The 26,169-nt window shown below is 43.9% G+C and overlaps 1 protein-coding gene across 1 annotated transcript in view; it reads left to right on the plus strand.

Annotated features, from left to right (window-relative positions):
- kcnk10a (potassium channel, subfamily K, member 10a) overlaps nucleotides 1-26,169 on the plus strand; it is a 102,271-nt gene that overhangs the window by 74,385 nt on the left and 1,717 nt on the right. Inside the window, exons 4-6 of the mRNA XM_028605479.1 lie at nucleotides 1,445-1,605; nucleotides 11,819-12,011; nucleotides 14,857-14,999. Of these exons, the coding sequence (XP_028461280.1) occupies nucleotides 1,445-1,605; nucleotides 11,819-12,011; nucleotides 14,857-14,999 (497 nt within the window). The remainder of the gene's footprint in view (nucleotides 1-1,444; nucleotides 1,606-11,818; nucleotides 12,012-14,856; nucleotides 15,000-26,169) is intronic.

Raw genomic sequence — 26,169 nt, forward strand, 5'->3', positions numbered from 1 at the left:
GGCGAACGGCTCCAAATTTTCTGATCCAGACTCCAGACTGATCTGCGAGTGGAAAACTGGAGCTCGCGAGATCAGGACGGTCTCACGAGGCTAGCTTCACTTAGCAACTCTCATAGGAATGAACGGGGCTGTATCCAGTTCTTATAATATACAGTATCTATGGTATTAATGAGCGGCTGTGTTACTTAAAATAGGTGCTGAATGCACATTGTCACCACCATTGCGAAAGCCCTTTTCTTAGTAAATCTGGCTCTGAGAGTTCAGAATTCATATTCAAAAGAAAACAAATCTTATATCTCCTTTAAATGGTCTATTCGATGGTGTGATCACACCAGTGTGATCGCAAAGAGGCTTGTATATTGCATCTTGTGATGGTGTCTGAGGTTGACTTATTGGGGCTGCATAAGGAGAGGCAGACTGCATGCAGGGACATATATGAAGATGCAGAGAGAGAGATGGTGAGAGAATCTGGAGGCTGTAAGGTAACCGTAGTCATGGAGAGAGCAAGAGAACAGAGACAGAGATCATACAGCGTGAGCTTAGGCTACTCTGGAACACAAGGTTGTTTGTTTGAGAGCATTTCTACAAGTTTATTGATCATGAGTCACATTTTCCAGATGTTTCACCATTTCCACTACAAACACACTTGTTGGTGGGACATTCCAATTTAAGTCACAATATAAAGGTATTGCTCAGATGCCCAGGTTTATGCTTCTTTTAGTTATTTTTATAGTTTCAGCTGTCGTAGGCTTTGATGCCTGCATCATGCATTTTGAGTGTTTTTGTATGGAGGCCCATTTAAGAAAATACAACCTTTTCTAAGACATAATGACTGATGATTCAAGTAGTTGTAAATCTGTGATTGTACATTCACAAGCAGCATCTGGCAACATAATATAAGTAATGCATAAATTGAGATACAGACTAGGAATGTAACATATTCACGTGTTGTCTTAGTCAGCTAACTTATGAGTAATCCCATTCTTTTCGTTTTCCTAAAATATTTACCTGCCAGTATTAAAATTAGCAGTGTGGCATTGAAAGGTGGGCTACCCAGAGCGTCAGATATCACCATTGATGGGATTACATTTAAATTAGTTGAAAACTCAACCAATAACATATTGCCAATTATTATTGGTCAATGTTGTTTCTGGAACTATGCTGAAATAACATGAAAATACGCACACCTTACTATAATTTCACACAGTTTGACATGTCTAGCATTACGTTAATGTTTCATTGCCTGTATGGCAATTCATTGATAATAACTTGCTGTCATAGCCTGTGGGAAAGTTGGTGGAATTTGGAGAGCAGAAATTCCATATTAGTGAATCAAATAAACAATAAAAATGTCTTATATGCATAATGTGTAACTAAATCTGACCAGTGTTTTGTTTGCATCATTTACAGTAAAGCCCCTTTTTGTCTCCCTTTTCTTCTCCAGGTTATGGTAACATTGCCCCAAGTACTGAGGGAGGAAAAATCTTCTGCATTCTGTATGCAATATTTGGAATCCCGCTGTTTGGATTCCTCCTGGCAGGCGTCGGTGACCAGCTTGGTACTATATTTGTCAAAAGCATCGCTAATGTGGAGAAGATGTTCCGGGTGGGTCACAATGTAACTCCTATCATCTATGAGTCAGCTGTGTGGAAATTCTATAGTTATAAAATTGGCATTTTTAATGTTGGCCCATTGTTTTAAATAAGGACAGTAATAGACCATAGGAAAAGACTCCCAGTAATAAAATGAGACACACTAAGCACATTTTTTAAAGGCAACATAATGAATTTTTGAAGCAAGGGCGGAAACAACCCAGCTGATCACTCACCTAACCCTTCTGAGGAAGCTGTTTTACTGATTGTCAATTAAAACCAGACAATTGACACCCACACTTGCAGCCACGGGAAATGCTTATACGCATGCTTGGTTTAACCAAAACGACAAACAATCTAATCTCCCAACTCCTTCAGGGGCCTGTTTCACAAAAGCAGAATATATAAATCCAGGATAACTGATAAAGCGAGGCTTGACATAGTCTAATCTGTGCATCCTGGCTTGGTGCGTTTCACGAAGGCCAAGTCAGGCTGAGGAGGAGCGACTTGGTCGAGCCAGGCTGAACTAATTCAGATAGATGCGCGTCCACGGATTTCCTCAAAAGACCACGAGGTCGAGCACAGATTTACTGATGCCAAAATGGAGAACACGCATTGTACATAGGCTACTTTATACAGAGTGAGCAGCAGCTTCTTGTGGAAGTATGATGACGTGAAACACATTATTTGAATAAAAAGAAAATAACACGAACGCTGTACTGAAACAGAGAGAGAAAGCGCAGCAGACGATCACGGACCGACTGAATGCGTAAGCAGCCTAAATATATACATTAACTGACCACTGCTCTGAATGGAAACCGTCATAATCAGACCATTCAATGATGAGGCTACTAATCATTTGCACAAATTAACAATTGTACGCTTTGCCTTAAAAGTAAGCAGAAGATAATGTTACTCAGGAAATTTACCATGAAGATCCATTTTCTATAACGCTAGAATATGAAGCCTAAATATCTCTTTCACTCTGTTCCTCCCTCTCTCTCATTGGCTAAAATATTAATTTCCTAAGTCATATTAACTTCCACTACTCGCTTTTAATGCAAAGTGTTCAGGTGTTCGTTTTTGCAAATGACAAGTGACACATTGAATGGTTTCATTTAAGAGCAGTAGTTCATAAATGTATATTTTTAGACTATCATTTAGTCTGTCCGCTATTATCTGTCACGCTTTTTCTCGCGTTTTTTTATTTTTTATAGAGGACGAGTTTCCTTCTCTACATATTATATGCCTTGCTCCCTGGTATATATGGACATAGAAAATAAAGACACTGAAGAAATTGCACTGTAAAATCTAGAAACTATAAAGATAATAAAGTGATAAATTCCATGCACACTATAAACATGAATGGAACAGAGTATATTCATCAGTTATTTCCCCCCAGGCAAAATATAAGGTCAAAAACCATTAAGGTGTCCTCTCCCTGTTGTTACATGAATGTACAGTAGCCTACATCACTAGATAGTTACTGGTCCAGTGAACTAAGACTATAATTTGGGAGGATTGTACAATAAGAATATGTTCTTAAAATTATACAATCCTCCCAAATTATAGTCCCAGTTTACTGGACAACACAAATTGTGTGCTAAGAATGCCAAATACAATGCACATGGAAGCAGAACAAACATGATCCTTATTGTTAAAGAATAAAAAAAGAAATGATACACTAAAATAATTTAAGGTGCATTGGGGAACTATAGAAATGTACAGCACTGTATGTATTGCCCTTAGTAACAGACTTCATTTAAAACTCATTTGAAATTTTATCAGCCTTTTCTAATTATCTCAACAACTTCCATAATATATTCATCAAACTTCTTACAACAATATGAACAGCAGTCTTCATACAGCAATATAACAGTAACAATGACAAATTTATAATTATAAAAAAAAATAATGGTCGCAACTTTAAATAATAACAGTACTTAAATGAACAGCAATATGCACCTGTTGTATTTTAATCCAGGCTGATAACAAAAGGGTAAAACCACTGCTGAGTGAACAGAAAAGGTTCCAGGATTAAATAAATCCTGGCTGTTAGCCTGGCTGTTAGCCTGGTCAGGACCAGGCTAGCTGCACAGAATAAATCTCCATGGTGATTTATGTGCCTCTGCTTTCGTGAAACCGAGTCAAGGCTAAATTCATCCAGGATAACCAGGAAATCCCGGCTTAATCCCTTATCTTGGTTTTGTGAAACAGGCCCCAGATCCTGGAAATCCAACAAATTTTGTTACGTCCTTAGAAACCAGAGAAACCATTGATGTTAAAATAACTCAAGGAAGGATGGAAGATGCATGTCAAATTATCAGTACAATTTATTTAGAAAAAAACTGCAAAAAGAGAATGTGCAACACTGCTCCACAGAGATGAGGACTAAAGATCAAATGAAGACCAAAACAAAAACAAGCTATGAAACAGAAACAACAGCATTAGTTACCAAAGCAAAGCACAGGCCAACACCCTGCCCTTTGTATACACACTGGCGCAGCATAGCCTGCTGCCAGCACACAAAGGCCAATGGGGAAGCCAAAGTTGCAGGTTCTTCTCCCTCCCTTGTCCAGGGAGCTGAGTGAACACAGGTGTACTCATTCAGCAATCAGACAACCTGGAAAAGATAGGGAGGAGGCACACACACACACACACACACACACACACACACACACACACACACACACACACACACACACACACACACACACACACACACACACACACACACCACAAGGACCTACCTAACAAGCCTTTCCAAACAAGTCTTGAAAAAATTGGAAAAAGCTAAACCTTTCACAGACAAATGAAATAACGTCTCATATCAGTCTTTATAAAACATATTGAAATAACATAAAAAGGGAGAATTTTAAAGTTGTGCAAACAAACATTTTTGGCTTAAGAGAGTAAAATGATAGCTTGGTTGACATTGGTGGCGAAATTCCACAAGTTTTAATCTGCTCCTTTGATTTGTTGCCATATAAAAGGTTCTTAAGAACATTAATTATTATTAATCAATTATTGTTGCTGTTAATAAAGAAGGTGTGAACTAAGATTAAATTAAGTACAATAAGTGTTTCACTGCACTGTAGGTTACTTCATTTGTGTGCCCACAGAATAATCCAATTTACTATTAAAATTTAACCAAAACTACAGTATGTGCTTTATTGACTTTAAATAGCAGTACATTTCTGTTTTTGTCTGGTTTTAATACATGTACCTGTATTTGTATTTCTACATCCTTACCCAAAAATGTTCCTGATCTTATCACATTACCTGTGTGACATCCTCTTCTTTGACATAATTAAATTTAACACTACAGTCTCGGCATCATCTGCTCCGCCAAGGTCATCTTCCGGATTCCCATTCTACTGTGTCTCTTCAAAAGTTTTATGACGCTCATGCACTGTTTGTGGTGAGTCGTCAGGATTAGTCAGATCAACAATTTCAGGGAAATTATCATCGCTTGAGTTAGTGTCCTTCCCCAACAGCTATTCGGTCACCAAATTAAGTAATATATATTTGACTTTGATTTGTTCATCAGCCATTATGGATAGCACTGCCTTGTATCTGCAAACAAATTTTTAGAAGAAATTCTTGAAATGCCAACTTTGAAGATGAATGCACACACACACACACTAAATTATCAGCCTTTCAAGTGCAGTGTTTTGTGTGAATGAAGGCCAAATCAAAATCACTGTCAGCTTGAATTGCGTGTAGCATGTAACGTAACGGGAATTGATTAAAGGGTAAGGCAGAACCAACACCATTGTTGTCATAGCTACAGCAGTTTGTTCAGCTGCTCAGGTAGCCTCTGTAGCTAAACTCCGGTTATGGTAAGGGATGTGACATTTCTGGCACAAGCTCTTAAGCTAAGTTCACACCAAAAAAAGCGATGCAGTGATTTTCCGTAGGGTTGTGCGGGGGGAGAGCGGAGTGTCAATGAAACGGTCCCTTTGTGCGACGTCCTGTTGTGTTCTTTAATATCTCAATGTGGTACAAGTAGACTTTTTACTGAACTTGAAGGCAGCTTGATTTTACGTAGAAAGAGAGAAAGAAAAGAGACGAAAAATTGACTGTGCTTTGTTGTTGCAGGAAACAGCTGTCTGGTTGATACCAGACCCCTATCAGTTGTAACTGAGAGTGGGTCTGGGCAAGGTTCATTCACAGCCCATTTCAAAAGGGGCGTCACCAACAGACGCCGCTCAAATGCCTCTGGGTGCAATTGGATAGTCCTTCAACCAATAAGACCAACGATCCGGGTGACATAGCAGCGACAGCGGCATCAACGGGTTGCTGCGCTTCAGTGGCCGTCATGTTGAATGTAAACAAAACGCTGCTTGCTGTCACTGCGTCATCGTGTAAAGCCCACCTCAACGGTTGTGATTGGTGCCTTGCTTTGGAAAAATTGGAAATGGGCTTGAACTGGCCAGACTGACTTGCAGAGCAAATCTCAAATTTGCCAGAAGTTTGTCAGGGGTTTCCCAGGCTAGTTGTTAAATAAACTCCTGGGCAGTTTAGTGCTTGTGTTTCGTGTTTTAAAACTTTTCTTGTAGCAGCGACATGGATGTATTAGAGAACAGGAAGTGATAGGGGGATTCTTACACCGCCGCAAAACACACCCCGAAACACACCGACAAGTCTGATCGCGGGTTTCATGATTGGCCACCGCAGCGTGACGTGGGGTTGCGTCCCCCTGCGATAAACCACAGCCTAAATGCGCTAGCCCCATTCAAAATTAATGGATAGTCTTGCATTTTTGCTGCACTGTCTGCAGCTGACACAGGCTGTGTGATTGCCCACTAGGGAGTTGACAACAGAAACATTCACAACAGAATGAGCCAACTGACCAATCAACACAGACTGGGATTTTTTCAGGAAGGGGGGCTGAGGGCAGCAATGGGCAGTATGAGAATGATAGTGTGTTTTTTGAACATCAAAGCATGTAAAGCTATTCTTTTAGACCCCAATAATACATACAGTATATGACGCTAAAACAGGATCTCTTGAGATGGTGCCTGACCATTAGGGCTTTGACGGTGAGGAGAATATTTTAAATTTACTTCTGGACAGTGCAGAAAAGCTAATATGGGAGAAATATGATCTCTTTTCCTAGTTCTTGCACATGCTGCAAATCTGGATCAACTGGACGGTTTAAGGATTTATTGGTTCAAAAACCCCAATGAAAAAGCTAAGCAGAGATGGAGTGACCCTGCCCGGAGGAAGCCCGGGGCCCCCGTCTGGAGCCAGGCCCAGACGGTGGGCTCGTCGGCGAGCGCCTGGTGGCCGGGTTTGCCACGGAGCCCGGCCGGGCACAGCCCGAACAAGCTACGTGGCAACTCCCTCTCCATCCCATGGGCCCACCACCTGTGGGAGGAACCGTTGGGGTCGGGTGCGATGCCACATGGGTGGCAGTGAAGGTCAGGGGCCTCGACGGACCAGACCCGGGCAGCAGACGCTGGCTCTGGGGACGTGGAACGTCACCTCTCTGTGGGGGAAGGAGCCGGAACTGGTGCGGGAGGTGGAGCGCTACCGGTTAGATCTGGTGGGGCTTACCTCTACGCACAGTCTTGGTTCTGGAACCATACTCCTGGATAGGGGTTGGACTCTTTTCTTCTCCGGAGTTGCCCAGGGTGTGAGGCGCCGGGCGGGTGTGGGGATACTCACAAGTCCCCGGCTGAGCGCCGCTGTGTTGGAGTTTACCCCAGTGGACGAGAGGGTCGCCTCCCTACGCCTGCGGGTTGTGGGGGGAAAACTCTGACTGTTGTTTGTGCATATGCACCAAACAGGAGTTCGGAGTATTCGGCCTTCTTGGAGACCTTGACTGGAGTCCTGCATGGGGCTCCAGTGGGGGACTCCATTGTTCTGCTGGGGGACTTCAACGCACACGTGGGCAATGATGGAGACACCTGAGAGGCGTGATTGGGAGGAACGGCCTCCCTGATCTAAACCAGAGTGGTTGTTTGTTGTTGGACTTCTGTGCTAGTCATGGATTGTCTATAACGAACACCATGTTCGAACATAGGGATGCTCATAAGTGTACCTGGTACCAGAGCACCCTAGGCCAAGGTCAATGATCGATTTCATAATCGTTTCATCTGATCTGAGGCCGTATGTTTTGGACACTCGGGTGAAGAGAGGGGCAGAGCTGTCAACCGATCACCATCTGGTGGTGAGTTGGGTCAGAGGGTGGGGGAAGACTCTGGACAGACCTGGTAAGCCCAAACGTGTAGTGCGGGTAAATTGGGAACGTCTGGAGGAGGCCCCTGTCCAACAGACTTTCAACTCACACCTCCGGGCGGAGCTTTTCGTGCATCCCTGTGGAGGCTGGGGGCATTGAACCCGAGTGGACAATGTTCAAAGTTTCCATTGCTGAAGCTGCAGCGAGGAGCTGTGGTCTTAGGGTCTTAGGTGCCTCAAGGGGCGGTAACCCACGAACACCGTGGTGGACAACGGTGGTCAGGGAAGCCGTCCGACTGAAGAAGGAGTCTTTCCGGGATATGTTATCCCGGAGGACTCCGGAGGCAGTTGCAGGGTACCGAAGGGCCCGAAGGGCTGCAGCCTCTGCCGTGAAAGAGGCAAAGCAGCGGGTGTGGGAGAAGTTTGAGAAGACATGGAGAAGGACTTTCGGTCGGCACCAAAGTGCTTCTGGAAAACTGTTCGCCACCTCAGGAGGGGAAGGGGAACCATCCAAGCTGTGTACAGTAAGGATGGGACACTGTTGACCTCAACTGAGGAGGTAATAGGGCGGTGGAAGGAGCACTTTGCAGAACTCCTGAATCCGACTAATACGCCCTCTATGTTAGAGGCAGAGCTGGAGGATAATGGGGGATTGTCGTCGATTTCCCAGGCGGAAGTCACTGATGTAGTCAAACAACTACACAGTGGCAAAGCCCCGGGGATTGATGAGATCCGTCCAGAAATGCTCAAGGCTCTGGGTGTGGAGGGGCTGTCCTGGTTGACACGCCTTTTCAACATTGCGTGGAAGTCTGGGGACGGTGCCAAAGGAGTGGCAGACTGGGGTGGTGGTTCCCCTTTTAAAAAGGGGGACCAGAGGGTGTGTGCCAATTATAGGGGTATCACACTTCTCAGCCTCCCTGGTAAAGTCTACTCCAAGGTGCTGGAAAGGAGGGTTCGCCAATAGTCGAACCTCGGGTTGAGGAGGAACAATGCGGATTCCGTCCTGGTCGTGGAACAACGGACCAGCTCTTCACTCGCAAGGATCCTGGAGGGAGCCTGGGAGTATGCCCAACCGGTCTACATGTGTTTTGTGGATTTGGAGAAGGCGTATGACCGGGTCCCCGGGAGATACTGTGGGAGGTGCTGCGGGAGTATGGGGTGAGGGGGTCTCTTCTCAGGGCCATCCAATCTCTGTACAACCAAAGCGAGAGCTGTGTCCGGGTTCTCGGTAGTAAGTCGGACTCTTTTCAGGTGAGGGTTGGCCTCCGCCAGGGCTGCGCTTTGTCACCAATCCTGTTTGTAGTATTTATGGACAGGATATCGAGGCGTAGTCGGGGTGGGGAGGGGTTGCAGTTTGGTGGGCTGGGGATCTCATCGCTGCTCTTTGCAGATGATGTGGTCCTGATGGCATCATCGGCCTGCGACCTTCAGCACTCACTGGATCGGTTCGCAACCGAGTGTGAAGCGGTTGGGATGAGGATCAGCACCTCTAAATCTGAGGCCATGGTTCTCAGCAGGAAGCCGATGGAATGCCTTCTCCAGGTAGGGAATGAGTCCTTACCCCAAGTGAAGGAGTTCAAGTATCTTGGGGTTGTGTTCGCGAGTGAGGGGACAATGGAGCGGGAGATTGGTCGGAGAATCGGGCGCAGCGGGTGCGGTATTGCATTCAATCTATCGCACCGTTAGACGAAAAAGAGAGCTTAGCCAGAAGGCAAAGCTCTCGATCTACCGGTCAGTTTTCGTTCCTACCCTCACCTATGGTCATGAAGGCTGGGTCATGACCGAAAGAACGAGATCCAGGGTACAAGCGGCTGAAATGGGTTTCCTCAGGAGGGTGGCTGGCGTCTCCCTTAGAGATAGGGTGAGAAGCTCACTCATCCGTGAGGAGCTCGGAGTAGAGCCGCTGCTCCTTTGCGTCGAAAGGAGCCAGTTGAGGTGGTTCGGGCATCTGGTAAGGATGCCCCCTGGGCGCCTCCCTAGGGAGGTGTTCCAGGCACGTCCAGCTGGGAGGAGGCCTCGGGGAAGACCCAGGACTAGGTGGAGGGATTATATCTCCAACCTGGCCTGGGAACGCCTCGGGATCCCCCAGTCGGAGCTGGTTAATGTTGCTCGGGAAAGGGAAGTTTGGGGTCCCCTGCTGGAGCTGCTCCCCCCGCGACCCGACACCGGATAAGCGGACGAAGATGGATGGATGGATGGAGTGATCTTATAATAAGGAATTGCAATACTCCAGCCTTGACATGCATGGACTAGTTTTTCTGCATTTTTTTGAGACAGGATGTTGCTGATTTTGTCAATGTTACGCAGGTGATAAAAAACTCTTCCGAGGCCACGCCATCTGAACATTGTTACTCTCAGTGACATGTTCCATGCGCAAGTGTTCTTTAAACTTTACAGTAAACTGTAGAGTTTAAATTTTCTAAAAGGTCACTTCAGGTTGCATTTAGCATTGTGCATTTAGCATTGTGTTGCATACATGGTGTCACAGACCTCCCCTGTTAAGCAACAGTTTTTCTATCCCGGTGAAAATGGCTTCCCTTACACCCCTCTTAAACTATCCGTCCTCTCAATGTGTATCTTGTGGTCCTCGATTAAGTGCCATAAGTATTCCATTGCATACTTTAATATTTTTTTTTATGTCTAAACATATGGTCTAAAGATAAATGTTGATGAAAAACAACTCACTTCATGGATGAATAATTTGTGCGTGCATGTGTAAGAGAGACAACATAAAAGTTTGCATAAAACAACATAAGCAAAGGCAAACAGTTTGCATAACAAAAACAAGGCATAAACAGTTTTATTTACCAACAAGATTTCCCATTTACTTAGGGCTACCCCTTGATTTCGCCGCTATAACTTTAGCAGATTACAGTTCCATAGCCATTTACTTTAAAATCAGATTTGTCATGTTTCGGGCAAACATCAAAGTACGAGTAAGGTGGGGAACACACAACACTTGGCCAACGTGGTGCCTCTGTTAATGAAATGATTTAGCCTTGAATCAACGTTACCATTCTTTGTGCAGCTTCTAATGCTAAACAAAGTTGTAAGTTGTTGCATCTCCATCTGTAATTTTCGACTTGCATGTTTTGCATATTGCAATCTATTTTTTGTTGACCACCACATAGTCTTTATACGCAAACAAGATTATTTTTGCTGTCATCATTTCCAAATAGTACTCAGTGATTAATAGCCTTAGTTGAGTCAGGAAATGAACGGAAATGAATTTATTTGTGAAAAATGTTTGAGTTTGGTGAAAGGTATTAAGTCTTTTAAAATGCAAGTGAAGTTAAAAGTCATTGGTGTTGGTGTTAATGTCCAAGTCGACTTTTTTGAAATTCTCGATTAGAGTCTAAAGTTATCAAATGTGTGACTTGAGTCCACACTTCTGTCCTGACCAAAGTATTCTTTTCTCATCATAATAACTAGTCATGCTGATGCGATAATAAAGCCACTGTGGCTGATTCATCAAACTCCTAATGACTCTGTGTGGTGCCACCATACAAATTTGAATACGGACTATCCCAATTCAACATAACAGGATGGTTATAGTGGTGGCCAATTTTTTTGTTGTCATTGCCGTTGCAATGCATTTTGTAACCAACTTGTTGGAAGTCACAGACTTACTGAGGTGAGGTTTTCTGCCAAACAAGCAATGAAGTAGTATGAAACATGGAGAAGCATCTTTTGTGCACTATATCGGTTGCTTTGCTGTGCGGCTGAGAGGAATTAACGATCGCTAGATCTAGAAAGAAAAACACTGGCTTAGTGTGGATGGTAGGCCAAAACTGAGTTCTTATACCAGTAGGTGTGAAATGAGAAATAATGCATGGCTCCAATGACGTGTGCTGTCACCATAACAACTAATATGAATCGTCCTTTTTTTCTTGATCAAATGACCATAGCAAACAGTTCAAAGTCCGTTCAAAGTCAAAACACAATGAGAACCCAGCTGAAAATGAGACATAAAAAAACTAGGTATTATGGTTAACACTTTGCTAATGCTTTGTGTGTGTGTGTGTCTCTCCCTCTCACAGAATAAACACAACCAGATCAGTCAGACTAAAATCCGTGTGGCCTCCACCCTCCTCTTCATCCTGGCTGGCTGCATCTTGTTCGTCACCATCCCAGCTGTGATCTTCAAACACATTGAGGGCTGGACAGCTCTGGAGTCAACGTATTTTGTCGTCATCACTCTGACAACAGTTGGAATAGGTGACTATGTTGCAGGTGAGAGGTTATCATTCATGGTCAAAATATTAATGAATGCAAATGTCCTGATGACTTGATAGTTTCTTACATATTATTAAAATGATTACAGTTGAGGTTTCTTTTTGATTATAATATAGGCTTGTTTATATATATATATATATATATATATATATATATATATATATATATATATATATATAAGTTTAATCTTCGATATTAAGCCCAAACAATAGGCCTCCAGCCTTGCCTCACGGAAGCAAAACTTCACCCAGAACTTGCCTAACCAACACTAATCCCTGTTTATCTTCTGGAGCCGTGTCGGGCTCGAGGCAACTTACAGGCAACACATCAGCAGCCAAAACCCTGAGAAGCCAGCCCCCTTTGGAGAACGCCATCTTCGCCCAGGATTGACTCCAAAAACAAAAAAGGCAAAACATTAAATTAGTGTCTGAAGGAAAGGCCGATTAGGCCCAGCTGGACACCACCCTATCTAGACTGAGGAAGCAGTTTCACCATCACACACAAGCAAAACCACGGAGGCAGCACACAGGGCTATATAAAAATATCACACATAAAATCTTACCGTTAAAGACAATGAAAACAGTAAACCCAGGAGAAGGAAAAAGGAAAGGCGGAAACTCTTTCAATGATAACTAAAAAGATTTATTAGACAAACTAAACACAACACAACCTTCAAAAGGAAGGCGAAAATGACCACACAAAGACAAATCGAAACACCACCGGCCCACTGGCTCTGGTACGCTACTGGCTCCTCTCTGTCTCTTGCTGGCTTCCACGGAACCCCCCGGCCCTCTGTCAGTGGCTCCCACAGCTACTTACGCCTCCCCTGATGGGCGCTGATTGGCTTCAGCTGCGGGAGTGACGCTACACCTGGAGAGAGCGGCACACAAAAGAAAACACACAACACAAAACATGGCACGTGACAGGGTGTTGTTAACTTTTTCTGTTACAGCTTGCAGTGCACAAAACTGCAAACTCTGCTGTATATTCACTTGATATCTCTGCTACTAAAGTTAAACTCTCCTCTGCTTTGACAGCTCATGCCACAGTCACCGTCACTCTCGGCAGTTACCAGTTTCTCTTCATTGACCACTGACCAGGCTACACCCTCTTCCAAAACAGACCATAATGGTGGCTAGTTTTGAGTACAATCTCTTTTTTTTTTTTATGAAAATAGTTCTCCTTTCAACAATAGTTTCTGAAAACATTTTATGCGAGAAATAGGTTTTGCAGTTGCTGAATCACAATGGTCAGTTTAAAAGATTTTCATGAGCTTTTGAGAGGCGCTATTCCAAAGTCCCTGCAATGCTACCAGAATGCATTGCACAGCTGCTCCCATAGAAGTGAATGGGAAGCGTGGAAATGACGCTGGACAGACTCCCCAGACCCCAGTGGTCTTTGTGGCTAGAAGGGATACAGCTACGGAGTTCAGACAACAAAAAGTGAGCGCCACGCAGCAATGGCAGTTAAGAATAGGCACCAAAACGATTGCATTTGGGTGTTGCCTTTTCAGCCTTTTTTTCTCACTCTCCGCTGTGAGCTTAAACTCGCCATGCTCTGCTGGGTGACAACTCTTCAACTATGGCTTTGTTTGTAGTAGCATGCGCCTGAGTATCCACATGCAGCTCCTGGCCAATAAGGTGGGTGGGACAAGGGAGGACTTAATTACACTTGAACAGCCAATTAGGCACAGGAATGTGGTTGTTGCTCTTGTTGGCCAATCAGCTGAAGTTGAAGCTGCAGTGTCTGAATACACAGATACATCAGCAGGTGGCTTTTCTCTGTCTTCTGCTTTGTACTCTCGCTCTCTCTCTCTCTCTCTTTGCATTGCCGGTGGATCTAGGATGATATTTGTATGTGTGTGTGTGTGTGTATGTGTGCGATGATTTCTATTAAAACTATTTTAACTAATCTTTTTTCTGTTGCAGCGATATTTGATCAGATGATTGTACCTGAGTGATTTCTTGAATGTATAGTACATGGCAAATTTATATACATTATGGTATATTTATGGTTCATCCACAACTCATAGGGTCTATCCGAACATGACTTAATGTGCTGTGCAGGGGGAGCATGCATTCTATCTATCTATCAATCTATCTATCTATCAAAATGTCTATTTTGTTGATAGAGTCAAAGATTTTACAGAGAGAATTTGGGATATTTCTTTTTTTTATCACTGCATGAATTAGAAAATACTGTCAACAGCTACAGTATATTTCCGCCATGTTTGGGGAATAAAATGTTATATAAATCATGTTATGAATGAAATATGAACAAACCTAATTATAAAATCCTTCACAATATAGATATGAATGAAATGGAAACTTTGGTGAATATAAGTGCTACTGATGGCTCAGAGTGTCAGCCATTAAAGATATGTATTGTAGAATTCCATACATTTTGCAAGACAATACAGGTGAATAGAGTAATACAAGTTATTTATTAGATATCACCATGAAACTTCCCCAGTTGATTACTTATATTAGGACAATATTTTTTATTTATATAAATATGTATGTGGGATGTTTTCTTTCCTCCAGTCTGAAAGAAAACATGTTATAGAAGCAAACAGCCCAAACTCAAAACAATTGACCAGTATATGAACAAAATAATTTTCTTGCCTGAAGTGTCTCGCCTTAAAGCAGAATTCATCAATGGACTTATAGAGCCTGTGTTTGTTGACAATGTCTTCGCTGACGGCAAGAACAAACATAACATAACTCAACTGTGAATTTCTCATTGTCTGAGCTTTATTCCTTGTTCAGGTTCAGATGCATGCTGACAGCAGCAAAGTGATGTACATTTCATCAGTCATTAATGTCTTTTTTTTTCTAATTAGGAGGAGACAGAAGGATTCAGTACCGGAAGTGGTACAGACCACTAGTGTGGTTTTGGATCCTGGGTGGCCTGGCCTACTTTGCTGCAGTGCTGAACATGATTGGTGACTGGCTGAGGGTGCTATCCAAAAAAACAAAAGAAGAGGTATGCTCTCATAAGGAATGATTAAGATGTTGATATTCATGTTATTCTTGGCCATGTTAGGACCAGCGTTGGGATCTACTGATTACCAAATATGGCTACAACCAAAAATTATGTTTATTAAACATAATGTATGAATTATTTTGTTTATAAATTGATTGATCTTTTAGCCTGTTAATGTCAGAATCAGTGTAGTCTGGCGTACCGGGTGTACAGTGCTGGGATCTACATCTAGTGTGTGACAAATGGGCTGGATGTCAGGTCAATCACAGTTCTTAGCAAATCTTTGGTTGGTGGAATATTCTGGGAATACACTTGAGATTAAGATTCTACCTACGCCTTAACATTCAATCTGATTTGTATTTTGGTATGTGGTCTAGAGGCGTAAAAACACATGTTAGTGCAGTTGTAATTTCAGAAGGCATTGCAATCTAGATGCAACATCAAGTCAACGACATTTTGAAAGGTTACATGTACCTAACTCCACCTCTTCCTGCTGTCTCAAGCTGTCATTTAAAAGATACAGGCAAGTACTTTATCTGCAAAGAAAGAGTTACTAGGTTCGACACAGCAGCATCACTTCAGGAGACTCTGTGGGGCAGCTACCATTCGCAAGAAGAGTCACATAACTGACAGGTGTAGCCATTCTTACATTCTTACCGGCAATTTCCACTGGATGCGGAACGTCTGCGGAACGTCTCCGGAACATCGACGGAGTCATTAGGTTTCCATTAAAGTCAGTGTGTGTATTTCCACAGACTGCAGAACGTCTGCGTCCCGATTCCGTCCCAGTTCTGTCAGTCCGCAGCCCTCCGCAGCAGATACGCAGAGCTTCTATATTTGACGGACAACGGAGAGCGCCGCATCAATTCAGCACACGGCAGATAGTGCGGGACAGGAAGTCGAGCACAGAAACAAAATAAATATCCGGTTAATTTTCAAAATAAAATACACCGTGCTCACGGCGGATCATATTTCCCTGCACTACACCTTGAAAGCACAGCACAGAGTCGTTCCCCTCTACTCCTCTGGATGGAAACAAACTGTTGTTGGTTTTGTGGTTCTATTCTACGTGAATTCGCGAGAACTTGTGGGTCCTCGTGACTACAGCTGTCAGTCACAGCCGCAGCCGTTCCGCAACAAATCCGGACCCGGTGGGTATTGACGGACGGCGGAGCACGCAGCAGACACGCAGCGGAGCCGGTCTGCAGCCATTACGCATCCAGTGGAAATCCCTGGTTACAGTATAAGTAATGGTGGCCTAGTTTACAAGGTTGCTCGAAAGTAGCCTAAAGATGCCTTTAGCTGTCACTGTCTGTCAAAGGACACCCACCTTGCTTGTTGCAGTGGTCTCTATAGATTACAGCACATCACTTCTCTAGACCTGAGACCTTGTTTGTTGACAAGTCTGCCAGTCTTGCCTAACCAATTTGCATATTGAGATTAAATCACAATACAGGCTGAACAAAGCTAATGACAATGCGTACTGATGCCAGGTCAAAATGCAAGAGCCTATGATCAGATGTTATTATTCAGACACTGTATCCAGATATCGATCACATGTTAATAGAGATGGGATCCAAGAGAACATTACTGTGTATTTAAGGGCGTATTCACACCTAGAGTACGTTTGCTTGGAGCGATTTCCCCTTGGTTCAGTTTTTTTCACACAGAAAAATCCAAGTTTACCAAAATGCGTAATTATAAACCACACCAGAACGTTTACTCCACTTATTGGTCAGATGTGTCTGGGGCAGGAGCAAGAAAGTAAACTAGAAAATGCATTTCCTACAGAAAATGCATGTGAATGCTGAATAGCTAAATTGCTAAAGCTCAACTGGATTAATAGCTTAAATCCGTAAGAAGAAGTTGAAGTAGTGAGAATAGTTGGAAAAGTGGGAATTGTTTTAATTGGTATGAATTTCATTGAAGTTGAATCCATCCATCCATCCATCTTCGTCCGCTTATCCGGTGTCGGGTCGCGGGGGGAGCAGCTCCAGCAGGGGACCCCAAACTTCCCTTTCCCGAGCAACATTAACCAGCTCCGACTGGGGGATCCCGAGGCGTTCCCAGGCCAGGTTGGAGATATAATCCCTCCACCTAGTCCTGGGTCTTCCCCGAGGCCTCCTCCCAGCTGGACGTGCCTGGAACACCTCCCTAGGGAGGCGCCCAGGGGGCATCCTTACCAGATGCCCGAACCACCTCAACTGGCTCCTTTCGACGCAAAGGAGCAGCGGCTCTACTCCGAGCTCCTCACGGATGACTGAGCTTCTCAACCTATCTCTAAGGGAGACGCCAGCCACCCTCCTGAGGAAACCCATTTCGGCCGCTTGTACCCTGGATCTCGTTCTTTCGGTCATGACCCAGCCTTCATGACCATAGGTGAGGGTAGGAACGAAAACTGACCGGTAGATCAAGAGCTTTGCCTTCTGGCTCAGCTCTCTTTTCGTCACAACGGTGCGATAGATTGAATGCAATACCGCACCCGCTGCGCCGATTCTCCGACCAATCTCCCGCTCCATTGTCCCCTCACTCGCGAACAAATCCCCAAGGTACTTGAACTCCTTCACTTGGGGTAAGGACTTATTCCCTACCTGGAGAAGGCATTCCATCGGTTTCCTGCTGAGAACCATGGCCTCAGATTTAGAGGTGCTGATCCTCATCCCAACCGCTTCACACTCGTTTGCGAACCGATCCAGTGAGTGCTGAAGGTCGCAGGCCGATGATGCCATCAGGACCACATCATCTGCAAAGAACAGCGATGAGATCCCCAGCCCACCAAACTGCAACCCCTCCCCACCCCGACTACGCCTCGATATCCTGTCCATAAATATTACAAACAGGATTGGTGACAAAGCGCAGCCCTGGCGGAGGCCAACCCTCACCTGAAACGAGTCCGACTTACTACCGAGAACCCGGACACAGCTCTCACTTTGGTCATACAGAGATTGGATGGCCCTGAGTAGAGACCCCCTCACCCCATACTCCTGCAGCACCTCCCACAGTATCTCCCGGGGGACCCGGTCATACGCCTTCTCCAAATCCACAAAACACATGTAGACCGGTTGGGCATACTCCCAGGCTCCCTCCAGGATCCTTGCGAGAGTGAAGAGCTGGTCCATTGTTCCACGACCAGGACGGAATCCGCATTGTTCCTCCTCAACCCGAGGTTCGACTATCGGCCGAACCCTCCTTTCCAGCACCTTGGAGTAGACTTTACCAGGGAGGCTTAGAAGTGTGATACCCCTGTAATTGGCACACACCCTCTGGTCCCCCTTTTTAAAAAGGGGAACCACCACCCCAGTCTGCCACTCCTTTGGCACCGTCCCAGACTTCCACGCAATGTTGAAGAGGCGTGTCAACCAGGACAGCCCCTCCACACCCAGAGCCTTGAGCATTTCTGGACGGATTTCATCAATCCCCATTCAATGCCCCCAGCCTCCACAGGGATGCACGAAAGCTCCGCCGGAGGTGTGAGTTGAAAGTCTGTCGGACAGGGGCCTCCTTCAGATGTTCCCAATTTACCCGCACTACACGTTTGGGCTTACCAGGTCTGTCCATAGTCTTCCCCCACCCCCTGACCCAACTCACCACCAGATGGTGATCGGTTGACAGCTCTGCCCCTCTCTTTACCCGAGTGTCCAAAACATACGGCCTCAGATCAGATGAAACGATTATGAAATCGATAATTGACCTTCGGCCTAGGGTGCTCTGGTACCAGGTACACTTATGAGCATCCCAATGTTCAAACATGGTGTTCGTTATAGACAATCCATGACTAGCACAGAAGTCCAACAACAAACAACCACTCTGGTTTAGATCAGGGAGGCCGTTCCTCCCTATCACGCCTCTCCAGGTGTCTCCATCATTGCCCACGTGTGCGTTGAAGTCCCCCAGCAGAACAATGGAGTCCCCCACTGGAGCCCCATGCAGGACTCCAGTCAAGGTCTCCAAGAAGGCCGAATACTCCGAACTCCTGTTTGGTGCATATGCACAAACAACAGTCAGAGTTTTCCCCAGAGTTTTCCCCCCCACAACCCGCAGGCGTAGGGAGGCGACCCTCTCGTCCACCGGGGTAAACTCCAACACAGCGGCGCTCAGCCGGGGGCTTGTGAGTATCCCCACACCCACCCGGCGCCTCACACCCTGGGCAACTCCGGAGAAGAAAAGAGTCCAACCCCTATCCAGGAGTATGGTTCCAGAACCAAGACTGTGCGTAGAGGTAAGCCCCACCAGATCTAACCGGTAGCGCTCCACCTCCCGCACCAGTTCCGGCTCCTTCCCCCACAGAGAGGTGACGTTCCACGTCCCCAGAGCCAGCGTCTGCCGCCCGGGTCTGGTCCGTCGAGGCCCCTGACATTCACTGCCACCCATGTGGCATCGCACCCGACCCCAACGGTTCCTCCCACAGGTGGTGGGCCCATGGGCTGGAGAGATGCGAGCCACGTAGCTTGTTCGGGCTGTGCCCGGCTGGGCTCCGTGGCAAACCCGGCCACCAGGCGCTCGCCGACGAGCCTGCCGTTTGGGCCTGGTTCCAGACGGGGGCCCCGGGCTTCCTCCGGGCAGGGTCACTCCATCTCTACCTTGCTTATTCATTGGGGTTTTTGAACCATTCTGTCTGGCCCCTCACCTGAGACCACTTTGCCTTGGGAGACCCTACCAGGAGCACAAAGCTCCAGACAACACAGCCCTCAGGTTCACAGAGACACACAAACCTCCCCACCACGATAAGGTCACGGTGAAGTTGAATAACATCACTAATATAAAAAAGATGTGGAATAAGTTTTTTTTAAAAGCTAATGCTTAAGCTAAACTGGTGCTTAAGCTAAATGCTGGTTAAAATATGTAAGAAGAAGGTGAAGTTGTAAGAAATGTCAAAGTGATAATTGTTTTAATTAATATATCTTTTTGTATGAAAGTTTTAGGTGTTACAAAAGTGGCGATAAATATATTACTGTCTGTAGTTGCAATTTGACTCTGGCGAAAATGCAGCATCATGCTTACTAATCAGTGGCCATGTTTGTAAACACAGAGGACATCCCTTTGATCTCTGTATGATTACAGAGATCATACAGACCGTGACCATGTGACCTGTGTCAGATTACTGCCATTAAGGGACACTGAGAGCAGAGTCTTAACTATAGGTTGCATAAGTGAAATGATCAGCGATTCAAAAAAGTGGTTTGCTGTGCCTTTGCGTGGAAATGTCAAGGATGTTTAACATGTGCAGCGAATGGAGGAAGATTTGGAACTGTTGTCATTTGGAAGCTCACCGAGCGAACTGTAAAGTGTAAATGAAAGTCCTATTGCTTAAATGAGCACATTGGCTGAAAGTAGACACGTAAACCTAAGTTTTGATATATATATGTTGTATGACAAGGACAAATTGTGTTAGTTAAGTTATTATTAAGTTATAGAGAAGAGACTAAGGAACTGTTCATTATTTATTTCAGGGGCCACTGGAGGGGTTATGGGACCTTAAATCAAATAAACTTGACCCTCCCTTCACCAGTGATACATTTTCGATGTAGTGTTGACGAACTGACCGAAGAGCCGGTTAATTAACCCGACTCGTGTCACTGAACCGGGAGAATCAAGTGCCATACGTCAAATACCTCATTTGTGCTGTTGTGTGTAGCTGGTATTCTTCTGCTACTGTGTGTCTGGTAATCTAGCTCATTAGCGCCTCCATTGGAGTGGTGGTGGTAGAATCAATCAGGAAATGAGCTACCTAGACCGCGCACCAGGCTACTGAACGAGACCAAATGTAACCGTGCAACTGGCCGGCCCGCTTAAGTCTAATGTAATCAAGCTGTGTCTTGGTTTTCGGCAAGTTTGAGTTATTAACCAAGCCTTTCTGGTGCATCTTACATGATTGTGTTCATGGCAATTCACACATTATCGATGGGGAAGTACATCACATACAAATACACGTCATGTTATCTTGGTAGTTATGTTAAGTTAAATGTTAGAGAAGTGAATGTTGCTACATGGTAGGTAGGCTGTCACGAGGAGACCGCGCACCAGGCTACCGAACGAGACCGTAAGGACTGTAACCGAGGGTATTGCACGAGTCTATATTCAAATGGGTGTCTAGGTTTTCGGCAAGTTTGAGTTATCAGCCGATCCCAGAAGCTTTTATTTCTTGTGCATCTTAGATGATTGTGTACATACAAATTCATAGGCTACATTATAGATGGATATCACATACAAATACACGTCATGTTATCTTAGTAGTTATGTTAAGTTAAATGTTTGTTACATGGTAGGTAGGCTGTCATCAGGAGACCGCGCACCAGGCTACTGACCGAGACTGTAACCGTGCCTAATGCATGAGTCTATGTAATCACATCTGGGTTCTCGGCAAGTTTGAGTTATCAACTGATAGCAGAAGCCTTTATATCTTGTGCATTTTAAAATTGTGTTCATGGAAATTCATAGGCTACATTACCAAGGGGAAAGTATTATATCACATACAAATACACGTAATGTTATCTTGGTACTGTAGTTATGTTAAGTTAAATGTTAGAAGTAAATGTTGCCACACGGTAATTAGACTGTCACGAGGAGACCACGCACCAGGCTACCGAATGTAACCGTGGCCAGTGCGTGAGTCTAGTGTCGGTCAGTATGAGTGTGTAAATAGTATGGCGAGACTGAAAGTAACTGCAACCGCTCAAGTCTTGGCAAAGATGTATGAATGTCCATTGTTTTTTTACAGCCATGACATACGTAACTAAACCTCTGCATTCTGATCGCAGTGTGGTGTGGTGGCCATTTCAGTAGATTTACTCACTAACATTGTTATGGAAACACAATAAGCATGGAAACTAAATGCACACTTCCTGCATTACTGCATTACTTAAAATACTAAGTTACTCATCTAGTAAATTAGTATTCACATTAAATAAAACAATAAAACATTGAGACCATGCAACAAAGGACACTAAGTAATGATAAATTCAACACTGGTTTCTATGGAATCGTTACTGAGCTTCCTCAGTGATAGTATATTTTAGCATAGGTAAAGCTGCCGAAGCGGAATATTATCCAAAACTCCATTTCTCAGACGAGCGTCAATTTGGGAGCTTGCATTCTACTACTCCTTCCTTCTGAAATGCCTTGAAAAGGCTTTCATTTGCACAATTTCACAAATAGTCACCGGGACCGAAAGGATATTTGAGTCGGGTATGGCTGCAGCCTGGAGACCTCCCGTCTCATGCCTCCCAGCTGTTGCTGTCCGCAAGCTTTGATTTTTCAAAATAAAAGCTTGTGTCTGGTTCGCTATGTTTTCGTACTATGTTTTGGATGTTTTTTAACTAAACAGTACGGCAATCGTGCTAATGAATACAGTTATTTTTTCAGCAGATATCTTAGTTACAACACGATGGAGCTAGCAAAGCAGTTTTGTGTTTATATGTGCGAGCGGGATTTATTCAGTATGTGAAAGCCCACGGTCTATAAAGCTACAGCTCAAATTGTCTGGCTGACTAAAAAGGGAGGGACCTATTTGCTAGCGATAGGGGCCGAGACTGTGAGAGCAAGATGGAGCTACATGGATAAAGATGCATCAAACAAGCCACTTTGAAATTTTGCTGTTCTCTAGGCAGCATGGTGACTCAGTGGTTAGCACTTCTGCCTCACAGCAAGAAGGTTCTGGGTTTGAACCCAGGTTGTCTCAGGCCTGTCTGTGTGGCGTTTGCATGTTCTCCCCGTGCTTGTGTGGGTTTCCTCCGGGTGCTCCGGTTTCTTCCCACCATAAAGACATGCATGCTAGGCAACTACGACTACAGTTGAACATTAGCCAATTGGCTAACACTGGGTCATTTACAGAAACGTTCATTAATGTGCATTGTCCTAATCAATTTAGCTCCGTGCTCTAGCGATGACATCACCCACTGTAAGTTAAACAATACACACCCATTATAAACTTCCTGAAAGGAACACAAAACCTAAACTTATTTTTCACAAAAACTGTTGAATATATGAAACTGCTGAGATAGAGCCTAATAGCTGACATTTTTGTGAATGGTATAAAGTTTGATTGGTGTCTGTAGGTGAAAGTATGAAGTAGGAGTAGCATTTTGAAGTAGAAAAGGATTTAAAGCCTGCTCTCCTTGACTTCAATTTAATTTAATAAAAAAAAGCTTATATTTAAGTATAAATAGCCGAACAAATGTTGAAGAAGTCCCATCATGTGCTTAAAGCTGAACATGTTGATATTTTCAGAAGATAGAGGCGACCAAAGAAAGCATTCATTCACACAATAAAGGGAAGAAGATCCAGCGTTCTGGACTAGTGCATATTTCTTGCATCTCAATGGTTAAACCAGCTCATTTCATTTAAATATTCAGACATTGTTTAACAAGCGACGTTATTACGGTTGCTCTGCTAACCAAGACTTCGCTCTGCTCTGCCGGTGTCTGTCTCCAACTTTAGCAGTGGGTGGCTGGACCATGGAAATACGAGTGATGGCGAGCTTGAAGCTTGAAAGTATAATATACTGTATATATTCTTGAGTTGTGTACAAGGATTATCCAAAATGTTTCCAACAATGTTCAAACCAGAGAAATCTGTAATTGTATTTAAGATAATGATCCGTTACCATTATAATTGGCTGCCTGTCAATGGCGTCATATTCCCTTTGCGTATGTGTCAGCGTTGAAGTTGTCTGCCAGAAGCTTTCATAAATTGACTTTTATCCAGTTTAAGCCACATCTTTATGATAAACTTTTTCATCTTGGTCGTTTTTAACTATATTAAATGTTAGTGGTAGCTTGGCTGGCAGCCCCCTCGTCAACGAGGCGAACAGTGTCTGAGAAACACTGATTTTTAACATGAAACTGTTTTTACTGGTTTTAATTGCCTAGACCAGGGGTTGGCAACCTTTTTGATATGAAGTGCCCTTTTCAAAATTTCTTGTTTATTAGTGTGCCATGTTAACATAAATTTTTTTTATGACATCACATCAAAATGTAATATCCAGGGAATCTGTATAATCAGGATCTTGTAATTATTATTATTATTATTGTAAATTATTATTATGGAAACATGGTTTTAGTATGCAGTCCTGATTGGTGGAAAATGGGCTGACAAAAATATCACTGTCAAAAAGCCTGAAGCGAAAAGTTGTGGAAAAGCCCAGCTTTAATGATGAATGGACTGATAAGCAGGTCCTGTATGTCTCATTTTCAATGAAACGATGCTGTGGCAAAATAATAATAACACAACCAGCATCATTATCAAGAATGAAGAACACAACATAACGATTGCGTCATTCACGTGCATATTAAGTAGCCACATGTATTTGTTTTGGTCTAATAATGCATCCATATTTACCGCTCCAGCGGAGAGGATGGTTTCTTCAGACAGCTTAAGTTTATAAGAATTTGTCCAAATTTCACGATTCCCTGCAAACTAAGATAAATAGACTACAAACCGACAGCTTTTCTTTTAGCTTGTTTTGTAAAAATTAGCTATTTGCAGAGTAGAGCTGTGTTTGCGTAAAACAGCGCGGTGGACAAGAGTGGACTGAGCAGACAGAGCAGATTGAAATATCGCTTTCTACATGTTGATGCCGGTCTACACAGGTGAGTGCACTGATAAGTATTGACTTTTAACTCACGGAGGTTTAATTGTAGCCTCCTTACAGTAACGAGACTAGCGTTAGTTCATCTGCCCCAGCGGCCGTTGGTAATCCTCTTTGTATTGTTCCCAGTCAGAGATATGAGTCAATCAAACTACCGTACATAACAGGTCGCGCACAGGCGCCGATTTATGTTTTCCTCCGTGGGTGCTCACACGCGCACACAGTTTAAAATAAAAAAGTAGTCAACAATGTTTGCATTTCAGAACCTCAGGAAATGGACAGCGGCCGACACGAACACACACGCCGTAAAGTAAGCTCTCTTTCAACTCAGGACAGTGCCACTTCTCACAGATAGGATTGGAGAAGTTTAATCAGCTTCGTGGGAAATTATAAATCAATGCCACCGACATGACCAATCACACTATGACAGACGCTCCACTTAGCACCACCTGCAATGTTTAATATTAAATTAATATAAAAATGAACTGGCAGTCTGGCACACGTGGGTGCTCAGTATTTTTCGTGGTTGCTCAAGCAGCACCCACGGTATCGGCACCTATGAGGTCGGCAACTGTGAACGTTGTAGTTTGGCATGCGGATGAGAGAGTGCTTCAGCATTTCAACCATGATTTCAACACATCAATAACTCTCTTGCACACATATTGCCAGCGTGCCATTGGTTAAGGTCCCGCGTGCCCATGGTGGCACGCGTGCCTAAGGTTGCCGACCCCTGGCCTAGACCGATGGGTTTGGTTTGGAGGAGACCTCTCTAGATAAACAATAACAAAAGGAATCTTGAGCAGAAGAAGCTTGTTTACTTTTAATAGCAATTTGTTCTTTAGTTATCCAAGTAGACAGACAAATGATGGGAAACTCACTCAATGTCTTTTAATATTATTTCTTAGATATGTAGGCTACATACCAAGAACATTCATGAATATTAACTGAGATACCCCATTATGTTGTGAGCAGTAGGCCTACGTGTGCTGTTTGCAAAATTGTGTCTAATCTGTCTGAGTCTATGTCTGACCTGGGCTGGCACATGTTCACGTTAAAAAGCATGTGCGTGCACAAGCACTACAGTCACGCGCAAAGTGTCCCGGTTTTAGTTCCGCGAAATCTGGTCACCCTACGTCAGAAGGACATGCAATAAGTGAAGCTGAAGCTGAATTTTAAGAATGGCCTGTACTGGACTACAAAGCATACTGCTTTAAATGCTCTGTTGGGTTTACATACTGTACATTTTAAATTATAACACATCATTACAGTTTCAACACTACATTTTCCCAGTTTTGAACCAAAGCCTCTATGTCTAATACAACATAAAGGGATTTGTAGTATGCTATTTGATATTGTAGGGTAACTAATTAGCTTGTCATATAATGCAAACTCTTTTTCATCCTGTCTTCCTAAAACAAAGCAATATATATAGATATACTGCCTGTAAACAGTCTTAGATTAATTTACTAGAATGATTTAGGCAAAATTATCCGGCAAGAAAAAAGTAAATATTAGAAGAAAAAAAAAAGTTATAATTTTGTGTTGCAGAAATCCTATCATGCTAATCATCTCAAGATTCATTGG

Source organism: Perca flavescens, chromosome 18 (assembly GCF_004354835.1).
Source record: "Perca flavescens isolate YP-PL-M2 chromosome 18, PFLA_1.0, whole genome shotgun sequence".
Taxonomy (NCBI): Eukaryota; Metazoa; Chordata; class Actinopteri; order Perciformes; family Percidae; genus Perca; species Perca flavescens.